General features: G+C 39.8%; 2 protein-coding genes across 3 annotated transcripts; one reads left to right on the top strand and one right to left on the bottom strand.

The window, feature by feature from the left end:
- Positions 1-225: 225 nt before the first annotated feature.
- LOC131959916 (tripartite motif-containing protein 16-like) lies at positions 226-4,272 on the bottom strand. Its single transcript, XM_059325136.1, has 3 exons — positions 3,756-4,272; positions 2,748-3,707; positions 226-284 (listed from the first exon to the last, which is right to left on the bottom strand). Exons 1-3 carry the CDS (start codon positions 4,270-4,272, stop codon positions 226-228), a joined length of 1,536 nt encoding a protein of 511 aa, XP_059181119.1.
- Positions 4,273-12,649: 8,377 nt separating this feature from the next.
- On the top strand, positions 12,650-25,299 carry si:ch211-221j21.3 (uncharacterized). Of its 2 annotated transcripts, none has more exons than XR_009389491.1 (4): positions 12,650-12,812; positions 22,805-22,900; positions 23,163-23,228; positions 24,369-25,299. XR_009389491.1 is itself a non-coding variant. In XM_059324800.1 (4 exons), exons 1-4 carry the CDS (start codon positions 21,312-21,314, stop codon positions 24,396-24,398), a joined length of 261 nt encoding a protein of 86 aa, XP_059180783.1. In that variant the 5' UTR covers positions 21,022-21,311; the 3' UTR covers positions 24,399-25,299. The 2 variants fall into 2 exon arrangements, 1 of the variants encoding a protein (XP_059180783.1); XM_059324800.1 differs by lacking the exon at positions 12,650-12,812 and adding an exon at positions 21,022-21,380.
- The last annotated feature ends 14 nt before the right edge of the window (positions 25,300-25,313 follow it).

The raw sequence follows: 25,313 nt of genomic DNA on the forward strand, positions 1-25,313 counted from the left end.
TGTCTGTCTGTGTGCCTGTCTGCCTGTCTGCCTGTCTGTCTGTCTGTCTGCCTGTCTGCCTGTCTGTCCACCTATCTGTCCCTCTTCATGTCCTCACAGTGTCCTGTCTGTCTGCCTGTCTGCCTGTCTGTCCCTCTTCATGTCCTCACAGCGTCCGTTTGTTTGTCTCGTGCTCAGTGACATTTGTGTCTTTGAGACTCTAACTGTGTTCAAAGCGGCGGCGAGTCATTGCCGCGGCGACTCGATGTGTTTGAGGCTGATGTGGAAACAGCTGGATCCTGGTCCTGACATTCAGCAGGTCAGAGGTCAGAGGTCACAGAGGAGGGCTCTCATCTGAATAAACTTGATGTATTCAGATTGGTCGAATAATGGAAGACACATGGTGTGTTTTGGTTTTAGCAGAAGAAAACAAACAAACAACAAAACAAAACACTGAAGGCAGTTACAAGAACATCCTCATCCAGTTTGTAACCTTTACTTATCTAGCATTTATCTTATCTAGCATAGCTTATCATTATGCATAAGCCTTTTGAACTTAACAATTGTTGTGCATGATTTCATTTCATGGAAGCAGTTGTTCCATATTCTCACTCCTTTAGGCAAGGTTGTCATGTTCTTCTTCTGTGGTTTGTATTCTGGCGGCAGGTGCTCCTCCTCTCAGTTAAACCAACAACATTGTTTGTGTATGCTAACTCGTTAGCACTACAGATGTAATTAGTTTACAGTAGGAGCCTTAACGAGGACCTGGCCTTGAGACTAACGGGCTGAGTGTCACACTAATGATTTAATTACACAGATACCAGTATCGGCTCGTTAGCATCAGAGAGCGCTAACGAGCTGCTGGGCGTGTTTACAGCCACACTTTGAACTCTAACGGCTGAATTGTTTGTTTTGAGTGTAAACGATCTGTAGCTGTTAGTCACTCGTTAGGCTCCTAACGAGCTCCACGCCTCCTTAATTAATATCAGCTAAACAGAGACACTCTGAGGACGGATCCAACTCTAATTAACCCTTCCTGTAAATCTTGTTTTTGCTGACTGTGACATCACTGTGACATCACTGTGACACACCTGAGCACAGCCTGATCAAAGGAACATTAAACTTCTGATTATTATTTAAAGTAATTAACATTTATTCATTCTTTTACTGATTTATTTAGTTGATAGTTTGTGACACATTTGGATGAAAAAGTGACTTTTGTTAAATTTATTTGAGTAGAGTTTACCGTTAATAAATATCTCCTCCTAAATTATTATTTTTGATTCATTGTGACACAGAGTCAATAATTTGAACAATTTAATATTAATGTCAGCTCAATTTAAATAAACCTGTCTGTCTGTCTGCCTGTCTCTCTGCCTGTCTGTCTGTCTGCCTGTCTCTCTGTCTGTCTGTCTCTCTGTCTGTCTGTCTCTCTGTCTGTCTACCTGTCTTTCTCTCTGTAGCTGCAGGGCTTTACTGTCAGCGATGCGTCTGATTGGCTGTTGAGTCACAGAGGACTCGCTGTGATTGGCAGCTGAGAGCTTCACAGTAACAGCTTGGCAGGAAGAACACAGACTACTAATTACTGAGTGTGTGTGTGTGTGTGTGTGTGTGTGTGTGTGTGTGTGTTGTTAGATGATGTGACGATCATGTCGTTCCCAGCGGTCATCAGAGAAGATTAGCTGTTATCGCCGGGGGAAACACACACACACACACACACACACACCAGGTGTGTCTTTCACTTTTTTTTCTTTTTCTCTTTCTCTTCGGAGGTGGACAGAATAATAGAAACAGAGACTTTTCATTTTGTTAAAACCAGAAGAAGTAAAACTCATAATAAAAACTGTGATAATAATAATAATAATAATAATAATAATAATAGAAACTGTTATAAAACAGTGAAATTATAATAATATTTTATAGTAATAGTAATATCATGGAGCTCTGACTGATGCAGGGACATGAAATGTGTCTAAACATCAAAATAACATTAATTTATTATCTCTATCTCCACTATTCACAATAACATTTGATTATCTTTAACTTTGTTACATTTCTCTGTTTGAAATTGTAATTTAAGATAAACTGATCAGAAACCGTGAGATGTGAAATAAAGTTTCCAGACTTTATTCTTCTCCTCAAAAACAAACAAATATCATTTACATACAAAGAAAACAATGAACATTCAGAAATATAGACACAGTATAAAATACAAACTTATACCATTATATATATTTTATATCACATATTACTTATATTTGATTAAATAATATATTATATTTATTCTCAACACCATGGACTTTCACATCCTCACATTCACATTTTTTTGTAAATCCTGCAAAAACTGTACGGCCCTTTTCTCAAAACCGTTTTATTTTACACAAATTTTACAGCAATTGTATGCTTTATTATCCATTTTTATTGACATTTATGTTATTTACTGTTGCAGTACTTTGCCGATATCTTAATATGTTTATTGTAATACTTGCTAATGGAGTAACACTGTGATACTGTAGTGGAGTGTGATACTGCATTAAAGTACATTTTTTACTGCAGTAACATCCCATAATATAAACAAACTGAAGACTGACTCAGAGTTTAACCTGCTGTGCTTAAAATCACTTCTGTTTACTTGAGTTTACAGAACTCAGCAGAGTCTCCATCAAAATGATAAAGATAAACTCCAGCGTGGAGCGGCTGAGTGAACGTGGTCTGGACTCTGTGGAGGAGGGTCATGGTTTCAGAGATGCTGTAGAAGGACAGAATACCTGCACTGTGATCGAGGTACACTCCCACTCTGGAGGACCGAGGACCTGAGACGGGAGTGAGGACCTTGTTGTACCTGAAGTAATAATTGTCCTTGTCACAGTCTAACGCCCAAGATTTGTTATTAAATCCAAACCTAGGGTCCTCTGGTCTCAGTGTTCTGCTGATGTTCTTGTATGAGACTGCTACAAAAACTCCTCCTACTCCTCTCCACTCCATCTCCCAGTAACGACGTCCAGTCATACTCTCTCTACTCAGGACCTGACACTCAGTGAATCTGTCTGGATGATTATAATAAGGCTGACATTGACTCATTACTGTTACTTTCCTGTTCCCATCAGATAATAACAGCTTATCGTATGCTGTGTTTGGATCCAGAGTGATTTCACATGAATACTGTAAGAGCTCAGCTCTGGTCTTTGGCTCTGCTGCCGGCAGTAAAACATCCACTTCAGTCATTGAGACGTCTGTCCATTTGTCTCTCAGGATGTCCTGCAGTATGTCGCTGACTCGTGACACGGCTGCTGTCACGTGGTCAAAGTGGTGGCGAGGACGGGTCTGGATGCTGGATGTAGACGGGTTGAGTACTGACAGTGAGGGGTAGTTGTGTAGAAACTGGTTGTGATCCTCTGTGTGTGAGAGCTTCTTCAGCTCAGCGTCTTTCCTCTCCAGCTCTCTGATCTCCTGCTGCAGCTTCTCCTCCACCTCTTTGACTCCCCTCACTTCAGTTTCCTGCTGGGATCTGACCTGCCGCTTCACCTCAGAGCTTCTTTCCGCCATGAGACGGATCAGCTCAGTGAACATCTTCTCACTGTCCTCGACTGCTTTATCAGCAGAGAGATTGATGGCCTCCAGCTCCTGTTGAAGCAGCTTCACATCTTTCTTTTTGTCCTGGATTCTCTGCTGGATGTTGAGTCGACTCACCTCGAGCTCTTTCTGCCTCTCGCTCCTTTCTGCTGCAGCTGAGACCGTGTCGTGGCCTTTATGTTCCTCCACAGAGCAGAGATAACAGATAGACTGTCGATCGGTCCTGCAGAACATCTTCATCACCTCGTGGTGACGGGGACAGATGTTCTCCTGCAGCTTCTCGGAGGGCTCCACCAGCTTGTGTTTCTTAAATGTAGGTGATTCATAATGAGGCTGGAGGTGTTGCTGACAGTACGAGGCCAGACACTGCAGACAGGACTTGAAGGCTTTCAGTTTTCTCCCGCTGCAGAAATCACAGGCCACATCTTCAGGTCCTGCATAGCAGTGGTCAGAAGGAGCAGCTTGGAGGCCACTCTTCTTCAGCTGCTCCACTAATTCTGCTAACATGGTGTTTTTCTCCAGGTTGGGCCTCGATGTGAAGGTCTTCCTGCACTGAGGGCAGCTGTAGACCAGTTTCTGATCCTCTCCATCCCAGTGGCTGTTAATACACTCCATGCAGTAGCTGTGTCCACAGGTAAGACTCACCGGATCCTTCAGTGGATCCAGACAGATCGAACAAGAGATGGTCTGCTGGTCCAGCTGAGCTCCTTTCTGCGCCATTTCACCTCTCAGAGACTATACCTGTCTGACTATGACTCACCTGTGAGTGTCTTATCAAAGTTCAGCTTTATTGTTGTAACACAACACAGGGAGGAGTTATCAAGTTCTTCTACATTCCAGAACGAGGAGCGGCATCTCCACTTCATTCTTTGTTTCCTCTTTAAAATCAAGCCTCAGTTTAACCTGATCCTGTAGTTGGCAGCTGTGGACTTCCACACTCTCTGTTCACAAACATGGTTCATAAATGTTCCAGGTTTCATGTTTTTTTGGGGGGAAATAAATAACCTATACTACTTCTACTCCTTAAAACGTTATTATTGTTAAAAAGCACTGGGAGGAGTCAACAAGTTTTTCTACATTCCAGGATGACGAGCAGCACCACAACTGTCATCTGTGTTTCCTCGTTCAAATGAAGCCTCTATTAACACTTAGAGAGCCACAAAAGACATTCAGTAGATTTGTGTATTTTTTTTGCATGCCCAATTTATGTTTATAATCTATGGGTTATCAACATAAAGTGGGCATGTCAAACTTGTGGGTTCAGTGAGCCTGAATGTGACAGCAATTCCAACTGACTGTTCCATAAAGACTAATAAGAACTGGGACCAGACATTTCTAGAAGGGAACACAAAAACACACTTTTCTAAGCTGCCGTCGTGCTCACTCACATGTTTCTACTACAGACATGAAACCTACATCAACGCGTTCAGCAGAGACCTTTCCTTCTGATCACACTCACATTTTGTTGTTAGGACAAAACCAGAGCAGTCTGAGAGCTGAGATCTCCCTTAAATAAGCTGTAAGTGTGTCCCAGGATAAACCAGGCCTTCAAAATAAAAGCTTACAATGGGATCTGTGTTAACAGGAATCTTGGGATGTTTTTTTAGAAGCGAGGACTTTATGGCACTCATTGCAAAGTTTGGTCTGGACAAGGCTTTTTTTCAAAAATTAAAGCCCCACAACACTAACTATATCTTAGTTGGAACTTAAGGATGTGGCCGTATTTCTGTTGACATTTTCTAGATGCTATGTATTGTTTATTAAGAAACAATGCTCTCTCTTCCTGTCTGTCCTCAGACTCTCGGAGATGAATGAAAGTTCCAGAACACATTTTTATTTTTTCACTTTTAAATTTGAGGTTTTTTAATGATTAAAAAAGTGGAATTCCCCTTTAAGACTTTTCCCTGAAGAGCAGGAAACAGCTTCAATCATACACACTGGTCATCAGTGTGTGTGTGTGTGTGTGTGTGTGTGTGTGTGAGGTGATTGATGATTGGAAGCTGTTCAGATCTATCAGAGAGCTCAGAGTTTAGAGGACGAGAGCGCCCCGAAGCATTCTGGGAAATATCACATATTCCCTCTAATGTTGACTCTGATCCGCCGCTGTGTGTGTTGGTGTGTGTGTGTGTGTGTGTGTGTGAGAGAGAGAGAGAGAGAGAGAGAGAGAGAGAGAGAGAGAGAGACCTGTTTGAAATCCAAACTGCAGATTTACATCATCAGTGATTTAATTAAACGGAATTAAAATGTTATTAAAAAAAATGTTAGTTGTTTTTGAAACAACAACAAAATACTCACATTCATTCAACATACAGAGAGCATCAGGAACTCATGTTTATATACATTAATATAATATATACATGAACATAAAAAAACGTACAGATTGATTTAATTTAACAGAGTAGAAAAGACGGAAACATGATGAAGAATTTCTAAACTAAGACATGAGTTTAAGTTTTCTTTTACACTTTCTGTAAAACAGTTTGCCTGTCTCAAGGCTCTGAGGACAGCAGGGACACATGTTGGACACATGTTGGACACATGGACACATGTTGGACACACGTTGGACAAATGGACACATGTTGGACAAATGTTGGACACATGTTGGACAAATGTTGGACACATGTTGGACACAATGACACATGGACACACATACTTGGACACATGTTGGAAACATCATAACTTCACTTTGGTTTAAGTTTCATCTTTGTGTTGGAATGAAAAAGTTGCTGCTGTCAGACCGTCCGTCTCTTTAAAGCTGTCAGTTTGTCCTAAAGGTCGACTGCAGCGACTCAGTAAAAGCTAATGACGGGAATATAAAACCACATTACACACCTGTGTGTGTGTGTGTGTGTGTGTGTGTGTGTGTGTGGTGTTAGCGGAGCCCTGAAGACATTAACGGGATCCATAAAAGGAAAAAATTAAAGTTTTAATGTGAGGTGGTCATCACACAGCTGCTGTGTGTGTGTGTGTGTGTGTGTGTGTGTGTGTGTGTGTGGGGTGTGTCCGGAGGCTGGTCAGTTTGTCTCGTTAATGACCCCTCCCACCTTAACGAGCTAACGAGCTAATAATGAGAGCTCGTTAAGAGCTCGGCCAATAAAACTCTGTAACGATCACACCTGCTGAAACCACGGCAACCAGCCAGCTGTCAATCATATTTCATGTTTAATCAGCTGATTGGAAACAGTCGGAGGTTTCCTGAGTCTGACAGAGATCACTGCTGTTCTTACCTGCAGTCAGTTTATCACACAGTTTACCTGTGTGACCCCAGCAGCCAATCAGAGAGCAGGATACTCCTCTACCAGGTCATAATTCAGTTTCCAGTCTCACAATCTGAACCAGGTTTTAGAGGTAGGTCCTTACAGAGTTTCTAGAGATTCTGTAATAATTTTCTGCTGTGCAGGTCTCAGATTCAAAGAGTTCAGACCCTTAGTCTTTATTCCTCTTGAACATAAAGCCTCAGTTAAACCCAGTGGTTGAAAGTAAGTATATTTACTCAAGTACTGTACTTAAGTAAAATTTTGAGGTACTTATACTTGAGTATTTAAATTTCATGTAACTTTTTACTTCTACTCCACTACATTTAGAGGGCAAATATTGTAGTTTTTACTCCACAACATTTAGCTGACAGCTTTAGTTACTTTACAGGTTGAGATTTAACATAAAAAAACAAGATACATTTAAAGTGATTAGACATTTCTTTAATTAAATCTCATAACAGTATATTAAGTAGTTAAAATTACAAAATTAAAACACTTCTTACATAAATACTTTAACACAAATCAAACAATATTGGATCACAAATCCAATAATATTTTTGTAATGTATAAAACAATCTGAGTGGATCCATTCTGCATAACGAGTACTTTTACTTTTGATACTTTAAGTACATTTTGATGCTGAAACTTTTGTACTTTTACTTCATTAAGTTTTGAATGCAGGACTTTTACTTGTAGTGGTGTAATTTCACAGTTTGTATTAGTACTTTTACTGCAGTAAGAGGTCTGAATACTTCTTCCACCACTGAATATAAACTTTACTGTGCACAGGGAAGAGTCAACAAGCTTTTCTTCATTCCAGGAGGAGGAGCAGAACCACAACTGTCATCTGTGTTTCAGTTAACCCTTAGAAAGCCAAAAGACATTTAGTAGATTTGTGTATTTTGTGTTAGGGTTACAGCTGGAGTTGTGTTAATGGTTTTTGCGTGTTTTTGTCCCTTTTTCTTTGTCTCCTTTTAGGCACCTCCTCCAGGTAGATCAATTACTGATTAGGAGATGAAAAGGTTTTACAGAGTGAAGGTCAAAGCAGACGGTTGACAGTTGCAAGTGCTGGTCGTGGTTCCTGTGAGTTAGAGGAGACTCCAGCTAGTGTTTTCTGTCAGGTGTGTTTTGGTACTAAGATGAAAAGTTGTTTCCATTCATATAAATCAGGAGAGCATCCCTGTAGCAGAGAGCCAGAGAGGTAAAGAGTCTCTGAGTGTTGGTGCAGAAATAAACACGTCTTAACAGTAGAAATTAGATAAATACTATCAAAAATGAAATAAAATTATTCTTAAAACATTTACTGACACAGATCAACTTAAATATTATAAAACTAAGTTAAAAATAGGAACATAAAATGAATATAAAAATATTCTAAAAAAAATATTTTGTTAAATATATATGAAATTGAATCTTATAAAGAAGATAATAATATAATAAAATAAAACAATATAATATAATAATGTGATATAATATAATAATACAATATAATATAATAATATGGTATAATAAGGTGTATCACTGAGAGTTCAGGCGAGCTTATTATTGGATTGAACAGAGAAAATTCTTGTGATGGTTTTAATCAAAGAGGAAGTGATGAATAAAAGATCAAAGTGAAGGTGAGTTAAAATTTAAACCTTTACCTTCATTATTATTATTATTATTCGTGGATGTAATGTGATCAGAAATGTAATCCGACACCCGGACTGTTCATTAACCAAAGAAGAAGAAGAAGAAGGAGGTTATAATGACGAACGTGAGACTGTCAGAAGTTTAACTCAAAGAAAAGTTTTATATTCTACAGATCAGAACCAAAGACCAGGACCAGTCTGGACCACAGACCTGGTTTAGGTTATGTCATATTTATTATACATTCTCCTCTTTCTGATGATGATCTCTTCAACCAGACTCCATGATAAAAACAGTAATTTTAGCAGACAGAACACAGAGCTGCTGGTTCAGCTCTATTCGGTTTGGACCCTCACAGGTTCTTGGTCTTTACAGAGGTTCTGGACCCTCACTGGTTCTGGGGACCCGGATCAGGAGGGTGGTTGTTGGTGATCATGAGTTAATGAGCTCTGATCTGTGAGGAACAGAAGCTGCTGGAAACCTCGTTAACCTCATTAACCAACACAAACGTCTCTAACGACCTGCTGATTAAACCTTCACACACTGGAATCCTCCTCCTCCTCCTCCTTTCCTCCTCCTCCTCTCCTCCTCCTCATGTTTCTCCTCTTAGAAAGACGGATTTAATTGATTTATTCACCCACCTGAAAAGAGAGGGAGGTGAACCCTGTGTGAAGTGAAGTAGGGGGAGGAGAGGAGGAGGAAGAGGAGGAGAGGAGAAGGAGGAGGAGGAGGAGGAGGAGGAGGACTGACGTGCCTCCTGAGGCTCAGAGAGGACAGACTCAGTTCTTTTTAGCAGCTAACGTTAGCCTCCTGCTGCACTAATGGACTTTTCATGTCGGAGCTCAGAGAGACGAAGAGAAGCTGAACAGAGTCAGAGCAGTGAGACAGACAGACAGGCAGGCAGGCAGGCAGACAGACAGACAGACAGACAGATTTAATCCAGATGATTTGAGTCGTCGGACGTCTGAAGTTATCAGGAACAAGCGGAGCAAACATCAGCAGCAGCTCGACTCACAGAGACTACAACTCCCATGATGCCTCACTGCTTCACTGAACTTGTATTACTGAGAGGAAGCAGCTGCAGAAAGTTCCAGATGGTGAGTTTGAGTCTAATTACAGAAGTTTGAAGCAGCAGATCAGGTTATCGTTAATAAACAGAGTTCTACGGTTGGACGCAGCCTCATTAGCTGATCTAACTCCCATGATGCTTCAGGTGTTGAGATGTAAATGAGGTAAACAGCCGAGCTCACAGCGGAGGTCAGAGGTTGGCCGTTAATGAGCAGCTCTGTATGTGTGTTTATGTCGCGAGGTCAAAGGTCGGACCATAATGAACGCTCATAAATGATGATGAAGCCCACGCCGACTCTTCTTCTCTTCTCTAACGGCTCGGTTTGACTCGATGAACTCGCCGCTCGATAATAAATTCACACAACAGGAAACGGTCGGAGCGGCGCTGCGGCGCATCGATCAATAAAACACGTTAAATATCAGAGAGTGTTACCAGAGAGGGTCAACAGAGAGGTCACTGAGCTCCTAATGAGAGGAGGAGAAGAGGAGAGGAGAGGAGGAGGAGAGGAGGAGGAGAGAAGGAGGAGAGCAGGAGGAGGAGAGGATGAGGAGGTGGAGGAGAGGAGGAGGAGAGGACAAGAGAGGAGAGGAGGAGGACGAAAGGAGAGGAAGAGAGGAGAGGAGGAGGAGAGCAGGAGGAGGAGGAGAGGAGGAGGAAAGGAGAGGAGGAGGAGAGGAGGAAAGGAAAGAAAGAGGAGAGGACAGGAGGAGGAGGAGAGGATTATAGGAGGTGGAGAGGAGGAGGAGAGGAGAGGAGGAGAGGGAGAGGAGGAAAGGAGGAGGAGAGGATTAGAGGAGGTGGAGAGGAGGAGGAGAGAAGAGGAGAGGAGGAGAGGGAGATGAGGAGGAGGAAAGGAGAGGAAGAGAGGAGGAGGAGAGCAGGAGGAGGAGAGGAGAGGAGGAGGAGGAAAGGAGAGGAAGAGAGGAGAGGAGGAGGAGAGAAGGAGGAGAGCAGGAGGAGAGGAGGAGGAAAGGAGAGGAAGAAAGGAGAGAAAGAGAGGAGAGGACAGGAGGAGGAGAGGATTATAGAAGGTGGAGAGGAGGAGAGGAGGAGGAGGGGAGAGGAGGAGAGGGAGAGGAGGAGGAGGAAAGGAGAGGAAGAGAGGAGGAGGAGAGCAGGAGGAGGAGAGGAGAGGAGGAGGTGATTAATGATACTCAGCAGCAGAAACTTCTCTGAAGTTAAATCTTGATTCTTTATTTAATATCCGACAAGAAGTCTGAGACTCATCTGCTGTTTATGAAGAAGAAGCTTTTAATTTGGAATATTGTCTCTCTGAAAACTGTGATTATTGTTGTTTTATTTATTTGTCGTTGTTCATTTTGTTTTTTCAGTTGTTGAATTTAGTTTTGTTCTGATGATGATGATGATGAAGTCCAGACTGTGTCTGTGTGTTCAGGTGATAAATGAAACGCTGGTTCCTCGTCTCTACAGAGCACACACACACACACACGCACACACACACACACACGCACACACACACACACTGCAGGAGAGTTAATAAGGTCAGTAGGACAGTGTGTGTTTCATAAACTTTATCTATATGTCTGTTTTGTCTTGTCTTATATACCATGACGTGATCACATGAACAGTGATTATACACACCGGACACGTGAAATGTATGTAAATATTTATATTATAATGCAAACTATAAACCTAGTCTTGTATTTATAGTTTATAGTTTTATCTGAAGCAACCTGATGAGGAAATAGTAATTATTCATCTGCTTCATTCTGTGTTGATGTTTTTTCAATCGTCATAACATTATGGAAAGTCATCACTGTTTAATTAGCAACATGTTACCCTGGAGACACACACACACACACACACACACACACACACAAAAACACACACACACACACACACACACACACACACACACAGACTCACTGACACACACACACACACACACAAACACACACACACACAGAAACACATACACACAGCTGCAGATTAGCATTTTTTTATTTTCTTCGTTTCACTTTAATTGCTTCTTCATTCAAAACAAACTGCAGATTCAACAATTATGAGAAACAAACAGAGAGACGGACAGAGAGTGAGACAGGCAGACAGACAGACAGACAGACAGACAGACAGACAGGATGTTGATCCTGCAGCAGAATTCCCTCAGTGAATTATAATCTGATGTGTTGGCTCGTCTCCTTCTGAACATGAAGATTAACTCCAGCACAAGTAGGTTACACACACACACACACACACACACACACACACACATGTGATGCACATGTGTACTTGTGAGGACACTATCTGGATCATTTAAAGGTGTAATGTGTAATTTCTGTCCTCATCCTCCAAACAGCAGGGGGCAGTGTTTCAGTGATGACGCTGTTCACATTAACCTATGGACTTAGTCCATAGAGTCCTCAAACATCTTCAGAAACTTTACAAACTGAAACTTAGAGCAGCAGCCAATCAGAGCGGAGGTGGAGATAATGTTCTGATAGTTATTGTTTATATGTTTCATGTCACGCTCTCAATAACTGAACCGTTTATTAACGATGACATCACACAGAGCGAGACACCACGAGGTCATTCTCATCACATCACTTTCTTAACGTCAGTGAGGGAAATATAGATATCCAGGTCACCTGACCTCTGAGTCATGTCTCACATGTCTCACCTGTCTCATATGTCTCACATGTCTCACCTGTCTCACATGTCTCACATGTCTCACCTGTCTCACCTGCCTCACATGTCTCACCTGTCTCACCTGCCTCACCTGTCTCACCTGCCTCACATGTCGTACATGTCTCACCTGTCTCACCTGTTTCACCTGCCTCACATGTCTCACCTGTCTCACCTGTCTCACCTGCCTCACATGTCTCACCTGCCTCACCTGTCTCACTTGCCTCACATGTCTCACCTGCCTCACCTGTGTCACCTGTCTCACATGTCTCACCTGTCTCACCTGTCTCACATGGCTCACCTTACATATAACAAACGTAACATATAAAATATAACCGTCAATATTTAATGTCGACTTAAATCTAAAATCTGAATAATTTAAGTAAAATCTGTTTTTCTTGTTTTCTGTGTGTGTGTGTCTCAGTAGTGTGTGTGTGTGTGTGGGGGGGGGGGGGGGGGGGGATTTGTTTCAGTGTGTGTGTGTGTGTGTGTGTGTGTGTTTCTGTGATAAACAGACTCTGGATCAGTTCCAGCCTCGTGCAGCTCTTTGTTCTCTGTTCTGACTCTGGACTCCGACTGCTCTCGGTCCCTCGACTCTCCGGTCTTCCAGGATTCTCCAGGACCTGCTGATTATTCCAGGACGTCTCTGATGTCTTTTCAAGGTGAAGCAGCCAGGAACATCAAAAACAACACAACACAACCAACATGGAATATAATAATTTTTTTTTAAACAGTAATACAACCCTGGTTCCAAAAAAAAAAGTGGGACACTGAAAAACAATAAAAACAGAATGCAATGACTTTTAAATCCTCTGTGAGCTACATTCAACCAAACAGGACATGCAACATTTAACAAACATAACATATAACAAACTTAATATAACAAACACAAAATATAACAAAATAAATATAACAAACATAACATAACATATAATAAATGTAATGGAACCTATAATAAATGTATCCTATAACAAATGTATTATATCACAAACGTAACATATAACAAATTAAATGTATCACACGTATCAAACGTAACCTATAACACACGTAACATATAACAAAGGTATCCTATAACAAATGTATCCTATAACAAACATCACCTATAACAAATGTATCCTATAACAAACGTAACTTATAATAAATAATAAATAAATACAAAAAACGTAAAATATAACAAAATATATGTAACAAACATAACAAACTTAACATAAAACAAACGTAATCAATACCAAAAGGAACATATAACAAATGTAATCTATAACACATGTAAGATATAAAAAATGTAACGTAACATATAACAAACGTAACCTAAAACAAACATAACCTATAACAAATGTAACACATAACAAACATAACCTATATTTGACAGATAATGTATAACATATGTAATGTTTAGCAGATGAATGATGGGGGGGGGGGTTACATACATTGTATAAGCAGCCTTTTGTACTTTTATATAGTCTTTTCATGATATGTTTTGTATTTTCTGTCATTTTGTTCAGCATTCATTAACATTTTACAGCGTTTTGTCTGTTTGTGTTTGGAAGTTTTTGTATGTTTTAGTTGTTTTTTGCTGCAGTTTTTTGGATAAGCTTAACATTTTATTGTTATTGTTATATTCCAGTTTTCATGTCTTGACATGCACTCTCCTACACATACACGCACACACATACACACACACATTGTGTCAGTGTGTGTGACTGAGTGTGTCACCGTGGCAACAGATTTACATACAGTCCCTCGCTGGGACGTCCGAGAACGACATCACATGACCCCGAGAGAGAGAGAGAGAGAGAGAGAGAGAGAAAGAAACAGAGATAGAGAGAAAGAATCAGAGAGAGAGAGACAGTCCCTCCTATGGGACTTGTCCTGTGTCTTTGTGTCGCTGCATCTTTTTGATTTTTCTTCCAAAAGTCAAAGTGACAAAAACCTTTTTCTTCTTCTGTTGACACAACTCGACCCGAGTGTGTGTGTGTGTGTGTGTGTGTGTGTGTGTGTGTGTGTGCGAGATGCTTCTCTTAGTTGCTTGAAGCTTTTAGTGACAATTTGTAATGCTTTATCTATATAAAAATATCTTAGATATATCTTATATATATATATATATATATATATCTTTTTGTATTTTGTAGGTTTTTAGAAGTTCAGGTTAAAACACACAGTGACTTCTTTCATCACCGCACAATAACTTTAACTCATTAAATCTGTACGGAGTCAATATTTCTTTATTTCATATTAATGTACAGAACCTTCAGAGACACACATCCTGAAACATAAGACAGAATAAACAGTTTTCCTCCTGTGAGTCACAGAAACATCATCAGCAGATTTAACTTCAGTTATTATATACAAGTACACTGCAGTATGTAGTATTACTGTCTCTGTACTACTGCAGTAATACGACAGTACACAGTACTACTGCAATATTCCTGTAGTATTAATGCAGTAGTACTGTGTCTCTGTGGAGCCACAGTGCCTCCAGCAGGATGATAGAAAAACTGTATCTCCACTCTGAACATTTATAATATTATTAATAAAAATAGTTTTTACATTATTTTAAGTTTAAAACAAAAATAAAACAGAATGTTTTCATCATTTGAGACAAATATTAAATAAAAACTGAACAAAGTTCAGAAAGTTAATGTTCAAACTGAAATATTTACGACTGATTTCTAATAATCATTCTAATAATAATATTAATAATTATTATTAATTTCCGTCAGTTCAGAAATAATTTGTCTTCAATCAGGATTTTGTTTTGTAGATGTTTCAATCTGATGAAGTTAACATTTACAGATAAGTTATTAATGTGTGTTATTCAAATTAACATTATATATTTACATTAATAAAATATATTTAATGATTAAATGAAGTTATTATTGCTTCAGATTCTGACAAACTGTTATTCCTTCTTTTTTTTCTTCATTCGTCATTTTCAGTTTTTGGTTTGTGTTATTTAGTCTTTAATGATTCAACAGAAACTTTAGAACTTTATTAACGAGCAAATCAATTAACTTCAATTAACTTTTAATTACTTTAATTACGATGAACAGAGCCACTAAACACACACACACACACACACACACACACACACGCATACACACACACACACACACACACACACACACCACACATACACATACACACACACACACACACTCCTCTGAGACGTTATTTGAACATTTTGGCCAAACAGCTTTTCTTTATTTCTTTATTCTCTCTGCAGCAAACTGACAGAAAATCAATGAAAACCTTCATTTCTCCTCCTCCTCCTCCTCTCCTCTCTCCTCCTCTCCTCCTCCTCCTCCTCTCCTCTCTCCTCCTCTCCTCCTCCTCCTCCTCTCCTCTCCTCCTTCTCTCCTCCTCCTCCTTCTCTCCTCCTCCTCCTCCTCTTCCTACTACTCATCCTCGTCTTCCTCCTATCCTCTCCTCCTCCTCCTCCTTCTCTCCTCCTCCTCCTTGTCCTCCTCTCCTCCTCCTTCTCTCCTCCTGCTCCTCCTCCTCTTCCTCCTACTCATCCTCGTCGTCCTCCTATCCTCTCCTCCTCCTTCTCTCCTCCTCTTTCTCTCCTCCTGCTCCTCCTCTCCTCCTCCTCCTCTCCTCCTCCTCCTCCTCCTCCTCTTCCTTCTCTCCTCCTGCTCCTCCTCCTTGTCCTCCTCTCCTCCTGCTCCTCCTCTCCTCCCTCCTGCTCCTCCTCTCCTCCTCCTACTCATCCTCTTCGTCCTCCTATCCTCTCCTCCTCCTCCTCCTTCTCTCCTCCTGCTCCTCCTCTCCTCCTCCTCCTCCTCTTCCTTCTCTCCTCCTCCTCCTCCTCCTTGTCCTCCTCTCCTCTCCTCCTCCTTCTCTCCTCCTGCTCCTCCTCCTCCTCTTCCTCCTACTCATCCTCTTCGTCCTCCTATCCTCTCCTCCTCCTCCTCCTTCTCTCCTCCTGCTCCTCCTCTCCTCTCCTCTCTCCTCTCCTCTCCTCTCCTCTCCTCCTCTTCTTCTCCTCCTCCTCCTCTCCTCTTCTCCTCCTCCTCCTCTCCTCTCCTCCTCCTCCTCCTCCTCCTCCTCCTCCTAACGAGCATCACGTGGTTACCATGACAGCAGTGTGTCCGACTCTGATTGGCTCACAGGAACGGTTTCTCTCTCTTCACTCGTTTCTTGTTTTTCCCTCGTTGACTTTGAGGTGAACTTGTTTCCATTGATTTTAGTGTGTGTGTGTGTGTGTGAGATGTTTGACTCAAAAAGGGCAAAAGTTGTGGAAAACAAATGAAAGAGTAATTATCAGTGATTTCTTATTGTCAAGTCAAGTCAAAGTTTATTTATAGGGCACATTAAAAACAACCTCAGCTGACCAAAGTGCTGTACAGTTATAAAAATACATTAAAAATCATACACAAATATAGTAACAAATAAAAAAATGAAAGACTAAAAACAGTAAAACAATAAAATAGTAATAAAAACAGAGTTAGAGTTAAAAAGGAAATAAAAGAATAATAAGTAAAAAGCCACTGTGGGGTTTTAAAAGCTCTGACAAATAAAACGGTGCCAGATCATTTAAGCACTTAGAAACAATTATAAAACCTTAAACTGGATCCTAAAATGTAGAGGTAGCCAGTGCAAAGATGCAAGGATGGGGGTAATGTGCTCACGCCGTTTCTTTCCAGCGGAGCACTGCTGACTGGTCGAGACCAACAAACAGAGAATTACAGTAGTCTAGGTGTGATGTAATGAACGTATGGATGACTCACTCAAAAACATTTGTGGGGAGATAAGAATTTACTCTAGACAGAAGTTGTAGCTGGAAGAAGCTGGTTTTGACTGTTGAGCGTATCTGTTTATTAAACTTGAAGTCAGTGTCCAGAATAACACCAAGGTTCCTTGCAGAGGGGTGACACAGAGGTTTAAGGCTACCAATGGCGCTGTCATAGCCATCTAAAAGATTTTGTTGGCCAAATATTATTGTTATAATTCTTGACGGTGATCAGCTGATTGACAGACGGTCGTAAGCAGATCAATAATAGTTCATCACCAGAGGATCTACAGGCCTTAAACAGCTGATGAACAGCTGATTTCCAGCTGATTAACAGCTGATTAACAGCTGATTTCCAGCTGATTAACAGCTGATTAACAGCTGATTAACAGCTGATTTCCAGCTGATTAACAGCTGATTAACAGCTGATGAACAGCTGATGAACAGCTGATTTCCAGCTGATTAACTGCTGATTAACAGCTGATTAATAGCTGATTTCCAGCTGATTAACAGCTGATTAACAGCTGATTTCCAGCTTCAGTCTCTGTGTTAAAGCGACTTCACTGAAGTTGTTCCTGCTGTGTGGGCGGTCCTTCTGACCTTTGACCCGCCCATGGCCGATGACCTCACACTGTAATAGAAACTTCACAGCTCACAGAGTCTGCTGACACACACACAGACACACACACACACACACACACAAACCAACGCACACTGTGGTGGGTCTACTCGTCAGGCTCTGGTTGGTTGGAGGGTAATCAATCATAGAGCTGTCAGAGCTGTCGATCAAAGTGACATAACCCGCCCCAACACATTCGCGCGCACACACACACACACACACACTAAAAACTTGTTCTCATGTTTTGAGTCTAACAGCTGATCTGCATCCTGTAAACTAACGACTCATCTAACCTGTGACATCACACACAGCCGGCCTCCTATTGGCCAGAGACAAATTGATGTCACTTCTCAAATGGTTAAATGTAAAACTGATCTGTTAACCCCCGAAGTTTATTTCAACAATCACTGCATCACTTGATTCTAAACAGAAAGAGTCACACACACACACACACACACACACACACATACACACACACAAACTCAGCTTGTCAGCTGTCAGTCACACAGAAATCAATAAAAGTGTAAAAGGCCGTTAAAGTTAATATTTCATCTGAACGGTTGCAGAGGGAACCAATTAATGGAATGTGTGTGTGTGTGTGTGTGTGTGTGTGTGTGTGTGTTATCGTCACATTTAGACACAAACTGAAAAATGTGCAATAAAAATTGAAATACGTTTCCAAAAGATATCACATAATTATAACATTCTATTTGTTTATATTATTATTATTGTTATTTATATTATTATTATTATTATTATATTGTGTTTAACATTTCAGATTAAAACTATATTATTGTAACATTTAAGTGTGTTCTTAGTGCAGCTTGATGAAGATGATGATGATGATGAAGAGTAACATATTCATAACTTTTTGTGTTTTTTTCTGCTTCATAAAGAATTCATGGACAGGAAGGAGAACAAAGAATTCTCTGCTCAGCAAAATAAAAGCCCCGAAAATGTCACTTTAATCTGACAGTCACGCTTCACTTCAGATATATTTATTGTTTTATTTCTGGATCCGATTTCTGTCGTTTCCACGCCAACGGCAACACGGGAGGAGGAGGAGGAGGAGGAGAGGAGAGGAGGAGGAGGGAGATGAAGGAGGAGGAGGAGGAGAGGAGGAGAGGAAAGGAGAGGAGGAGGAGAGGAGGAGGAGGGAGATGAAGGAGGACATGAAGAGGTTTTAGTGTTTTTGGGCCTAAGGGACGAAAATTTTACGCTCAGAATCATTTTACATGAAGATAATATGAAACAAGTCTGAGATGGAGGGATGATGGAGGGATGATGGAGGTATGGAGGAGTTGGAGGGATGGAGGGATGGAGGAGGAGGTTTGGAGGCCCAGAGGGACAGACTTTGACCTTCAGTTTGCTTTGTTCTCTTTTTTTTTGCTTCGTTTAATCAGAAACAGTTTCCACTCGTTTAACAAAACCTCAGGAGAGACGGAGCATCTCTCCATCAGTCCTTCTGTCCTCCATCTCTCCATCTCTCCATTAGTCTGTCCCTCCATTCCTCGATCTCTCCATCAGTCCTTCTGTCCTCCATCCCTCCATCTCTCCATCAGTCCGTCCCGCCATCTCTCCATCCCTCCATCTCTCCATCCCTCCATCTTTCCATCAGTCTGTCCCTCCACCTCTCCATCCCTCATCCCTCCATTTCTCCATCTCTTCATCAGTCTATCCCTCTATCCTTCCATCTCTCCATCCCTCCATCTCTCCATCAGTCTACCCATCCATCTCTCCACCACTCCATCTCTCCATCCCTCCATTCCTCCATCCCTCCATCTCTCTATCCCTCCATCTCTCCATCCCTTCATGCCTCCATCCCTCCATCTCTCCCTCCCTCCATTCCTCCATCCCTCCATCTCTCCATTGCTCCATCTCTCCCTCCCTCCATTCCTCCGTCCCTCCATCTCTCCACCCCTCCATCCCTCCGTCCGTCTTTCTGACCTCCTGAAATCTAACAGATTTTGTGTCTCTGTTAATAAATCCGGCTGAAGTTTTCTGTCACTAGCTGAACTCTGAACTCTTTGGAGGGCCTTTAAAGTCTTTACTGTTAATATTTATAAAATATTTATCAAATATTTATTAAATATTTTAATGTTTTTGGGATTCAAACCGACGACCTGAGCGTCATCAGACGATCAGCTAACAGTCACAACAACATGAGCCTCTGCTGCCACCTGCTGGTCACACACCGCCACTGCAGCAAAACACTAACAGAGGAGAAATTAAATTATATTCATGGTAAAATTATTATTATTATTATTATTATTATTATTAGTAGTAGTAGTAGTAGTAGTAGTAGTAGTAGTAGTATATTTAATATTATTCTATGTTCTATTATTGTTATATACTGTTTTGGACTTTTGTTTTATTGTATTGTCTGTTAATATTCATTTAATATTATCTATTAATATTTTCTGAATTTGATCTGTTAATTTAGTTAATATTATTTGTCAGTTTTTAACACTTTTAATTCATTGTAAACATTAAAGATGTAAACATTCTCTGATACATCAAGAAACATACTTTTTTTTTTACAAGACAAAGCCTCGCGAAGGTTTGTGCTCGCTCTGATTGGCTTGCTTGGCTCTGACGTCACATCATTTCAAATGAAGGCATGCCGGAAAAAAAAGTCGAACGTGCAGCGTCATGAGGCGTCACGTAGTCATAAACAGACTTCCGGTACAGTCAGCACGGCTTCAAAATAAGAGCACGTTAAAGAGAGAATACAAACGTTATACTGACGGATAGAAAAAACCTATATATAAACACATAAACATTTAGATAAAGAAACAATGATAATAATAAATAAACGGCTCACTGAACATTATCCCTGATGTTTATTAAAAGATTCAGATTTCCATTATTGGTCCCACAACTACAGTTACAGCAGCAAAATAACAATAAATAGTAAACACCAATATAAATTAGAAATATAAGAAGGTATTAGCAAACACACAAGTAAAACATAAAAAGTATTAACAATTTAAACAAAAATAAAATAAAGTAATGAATATGTAAACATACATAAGAGTGACAGATTATTATTATTATTATTATTATTATTATTATTACTACTACTATTACTATTATTATTACAATATAGATATTCTAGAAGTTAAATCAGATGAAAGTTGTATTTTCTGCCCTCATGTTCGTTGGTCAGAATGAGTTAAATTTGGCAGATAATTCATAAAGAAATCCATCTACATTCTTTGTGCTTTCATAAATAACAGGTTCCTCGTATTAGAGTAAAAAAAAAACAATAACATTATATTTATACAAGTATATTGAGTAAGGAGTAATTTTAACTCATAATGTGCTGAATAAAATAAATTTAAATAGTTATTAAGTAAAGTAGAATATACATTTATATTTTGCATGATACTGAAACTGTATATTTGTATTTCTTTAACCGTTTAACTACATAAATGACCTATATTATATGAGTATTTATATTTCTTAAACTGTCGAAATAAAACAAAAATGAGGCGACTCGAAACAGGATACGACGGTGCTTTTAATTTGACGGTTCCGAGTCTTATCATACCGGATGTGCTGACGTAGTTTGTGTAAACTTGAAGCGGCCGGTCAGCGGAAGGTCGCTCCACAACAACAACAAACAACAACAAACAGACTGCAGAAAGTTAAAGGTTAAACTCCGAATTTTGTTCTTCACTGTGAGCGGGAAATATACGACTTCCGGTCGCAGTTTGAACGAAGTAACTAAAGAGCTAACAGGCTAACCGGGTTAGCTCCAGGCTAGCTGAACTCCATTCATCTCTGCTGGCGAAGTTAGCCGTTAGCATGCAGTGTGTTAATGTGGTGAAGAAGAGGAGTCTGGACGGGGACGTGGAGCCGTGGAGCTGCAGAGCGGTGAGTGATGAAGATGATGATGATGATGATGACGCTGGTTCACCTGCAGTACTACTCATCTCCTTCACTGGAGTACTGATAAACTTTAATGTACTCAGTTACAGAACAGATGTAACAGTTATTAATTTTCCTGCTGCATTAATGGTTTTGTTGCATTTATTTCCCGGTATTTAATCTGCAGCAATGCATTTCATTCTGTAACACCCCGAGTTCAATATGTGACATTTATCCAATATAAAACTGTCCAAAGTTTAAACTGATAAAGTTTATAGTTTATTATAAACATGAATCATCTCTGTGTCTCATCCGTGAAATGTGGAGAGGAATCAACACCATCTCAGGTTACAACAATAACGAGATGGGGGTGATGTTGGAACTGGGAAGACTTTGCTCTGGGAAAGCTGCTGGCCAACTGTGTCAACCTCTCCACAAGATCTTCAACCTCAGTCTACAGTTAGGGCGAGTGCTGCCACTGTGGAAAATTTACTGTGTTGTGCCGGTGCCAAAAAGAAAATGTCCAGCTGAACTTGATGACTACAGACCAGTAGCTCTTACTTCTCACATCATGAAGACCTTGGAACGGCTGATTCTACGCCTACTGAGAGCTGAAGTCAAAGACAAACTCGACCCCCTGCAGTTTGCATACAAGCAACACATTGGAGTGAACGATGCTGTCCTCTACATGCTTCACCGCACCCTTGCTCATCTGGAGGAAACTGGTGCTTATGTGAGAATCATGTTCTTGGATTTTTCAAGCGCATTCAACACCATCCAACCCAACATACTCAGAAACAAGATCACAGAGATGGGAGTGGATCTTTCCTTCATCTCCTGGATCACAGATTACCTGACAGCGAGACCACAGTATGTCAGGTTGGGGAACTGTGTTTCTGGGACATTAATGAGCAGCACAGGGGCTCCACAAGGCACTATTCTGGCTCCATTCCTGTTCACACTGTACACAGCGGACTTCAAATACAACTCTGAGTCCTGCAACATCCAGAAGTATTAGGACAACACTGCTATTGTGGCGTGTATCAGGAATGGACAAGAATCTGAATATAGGGATCTGATAAAAGCCTTCAGTCACTGGAGTCACAGGGACTATCTCTTACTGAACACCTCAAAGACTAAGGAAATTATCATAGATTTGATTTAGTCCAAGACCTGAGACACAAACTGATCAGGTTTATAGAGACTTCACCTTGCAGGGACAGGACAGGACTGTCTCTGCTGTAAGAAGCTGTTTTGGGTCATTTTGCTTCATTAATGCAGAATGAGTTTATAGAAATATGATCATATTAAATTAGTCCCAACTAATAACATTACATCTGTGTGTTATCGATTCATTAGTTGTTTATCTAAATACTTGTGTTAACTGTTATTATTTTATAATAAAGGAAAAATCCTTTGTTGTGTTTTAGAAGCGTGTGTGTTTGGGGGTGGAGCTCCAGGTGACTGAGTGTCCAATGGAAACGTCCCACAGCTTTGAAGTATCCAATCAGCAACAAGAACAGCAGGTGAGAAGTTTATTATTGATCAAGTGTACAAACATGTAATAACTGGTTAATAACATGTAATAACTTGATAATAACGTGTAATAACTGGTTAATAACAGACAATAAGGTCATTTTAAGTGTTTATTAACTCCTGACAAACAGACAACAAATGTTAATATATAGACGCTGTAATAAGTTAAAAACAAGTCTTAACCTTAATGTTCTAAACCCTGATACCCTTTATTTACATGTTTATATATTGATTATATATTATATGTTACAGCTGCAGGTCGGTCCGGTCCGGTCCAGAACGTCTCTCTGCTGCCCCCGGTGTCTGCGAGGGGAACCGGTAAGTGTGTGTGTGTGTGGTGTATATTTTTTTTCTGGAAAATATTTGGACATCCCATAATTGGTGTTATCCTGTCATTTATGGACAAACTATACAACTATTATTTATCAACAGACTTTAATGAAGTAATTTTAAACATTTTTAGGCATTTTAAAATTTGACCTTTTTTGGAAAAAAAACACATGCTATAGTATGACTTCTTTTAATTTGTCCAATTTTTCGACAACCAATAACATAGTGTTTTTCTACCATTTATGCACAAATTATACTCTTAATATGTATAACAACAAGCAATAATAAAGTCCTTTTTAATATTTTTAGGCTTCAAATTTGTCCAGTTTTTGTACTCCATAATGGGGTGTTTTTCTGTAATTTCTAGACAAAATATGTTCTAATATGTATCAATAGACAATAATAAAGTAATTTCTAAGCATTTTAGGCATTTTAGAATTCGATCATTTTTGAAAAAAAAAGACATGACTTTTTTGTTTTGGTCCAATTTTTGGACATCCCATAATATGGTGTTTTTCTGTCATTTCTAGACAAATATCTTCTAATATGTATCAATAGACAATAATTACGTCATTTTTAAGCATTTTAGGCATTTTAAAATTTGCCCAATTTTTTACAAAAAATGGCTAATCTTTTTCAAATTGTTCGACATACCTTAATTGGTGTTTTCTGGCATTTCTGGACAAACTATACAACTAATATGTATCAACAGACTGTAACAGTCATTTTTAGCATTTTTAAATTTGACCATTTTTGACAAAAATCAACCTATGTGTGTGTTTGTATTTGTGTGTGTGTGTGTGTGTGTGTGTGTGACGATGCTATTCAAACTTATGATCACTTCATGACTCATATATATATATATATATATATATATAGATATACATGTCGATATATATATTCTGACTGTGACTGCTGTTATAACTCACAGTCGTATGGGCATCAGATTCATACGAGGGGAAACAATATATTTACCTGAATATTGTGGTTTTGTCTTCAACCGTTTTGTTATTGAGTTTTTTTTGTTTGAAACATTATCACTCTTAATTTTAATTATTTTACTGACTTAGAAAGAAGGACAAACTAATTATTGTAATGATGTTCTGATGAGATGTTTTGGTGTTTCAGGGTCACTTCAGTCACATCACAGGCCACTGAAGGGTTAATCAATAAGTTGACCGGAGGAGCCGATCGATCAGCTGACTTGTCTCTCAGCCGTCCAATGAGACTTCACTCCTGCTGGATGATGTCATCATGACCACGCCCACTGAACGGACCAGTCTGGTGCTTCCTTGTGACATTTTATTATTAATTTACATTCCTGCTGATTCAGTTTCATTCACACTTCCTAAGCCAATCAGGAAGACCGTTTAGTCGTTATGATGACTTAAACTTCAATGATCTGTAAACAAATTTTTGTTGATGTATTCAGGGACAATCTGAGTTTGAGCATTTTAGATCATTTTCAAGTTAAATCAGTTTGGAAAACGACTGATTGATTCCAGGGTTTAAGTTTGTAACAGCTCTCCAGGAGCCCGTCGGTGCTCAGATATCCATGTGTCCCTGAATGCACCGTTATCAGCAGGAATGATTCTAAAGCCCCGCCCCCATGCCTCTCCTAGCCAATCATATGGCCTCTCCGCTAACGAGTACTAATTATTAATCAGTGGTTGGTCACCCTGACTCGACCTTTGACCTCCAGGTAAGGGCTATTTCACCTGTTAGCTCGTTAGCTTAGCTTGATGGCTAACTCCAGCTAAACGTAAGGCGACTTTATAAATGTTTAACTCAGGAAACGTCTGTTTCTTTTATTAAAAATAATTAAGAGATCATGAGATCATTCTAAAAAGGGACTAAATGGATTCTTGAATCAGTGAAATATTAATGTCTGAAATCTATATTTTTATATTGTGAATTAGTTTTTATTAATCTGACTGAATGTGATGCAGCGTCCTGCAGAGCTCTATTTTTGATGACATCATTTCCTGCTTTAAGACTGACCAATCAGAGTGCAGCTTTGTACCACAGACTGATTTCAAAATAAAACATTGTAATAAAATCTTTTGTGATATT

This window comes from Centropristis striata, chromosome 21 (genome assembly GCF_030273125.1).
Source record: "Centropristis striata isolate RG_2023a ecotype Rhode Island chromosome 21, C.striata_1.0, whole genome shotgun sequence".
In the NCBI taxonomy this organism is placed as follows: Eukaryota; Metazoa; Chordata; class Actinopteri; order Perciformes; family Serranidae; genus Centropristis; species Centropristis striata.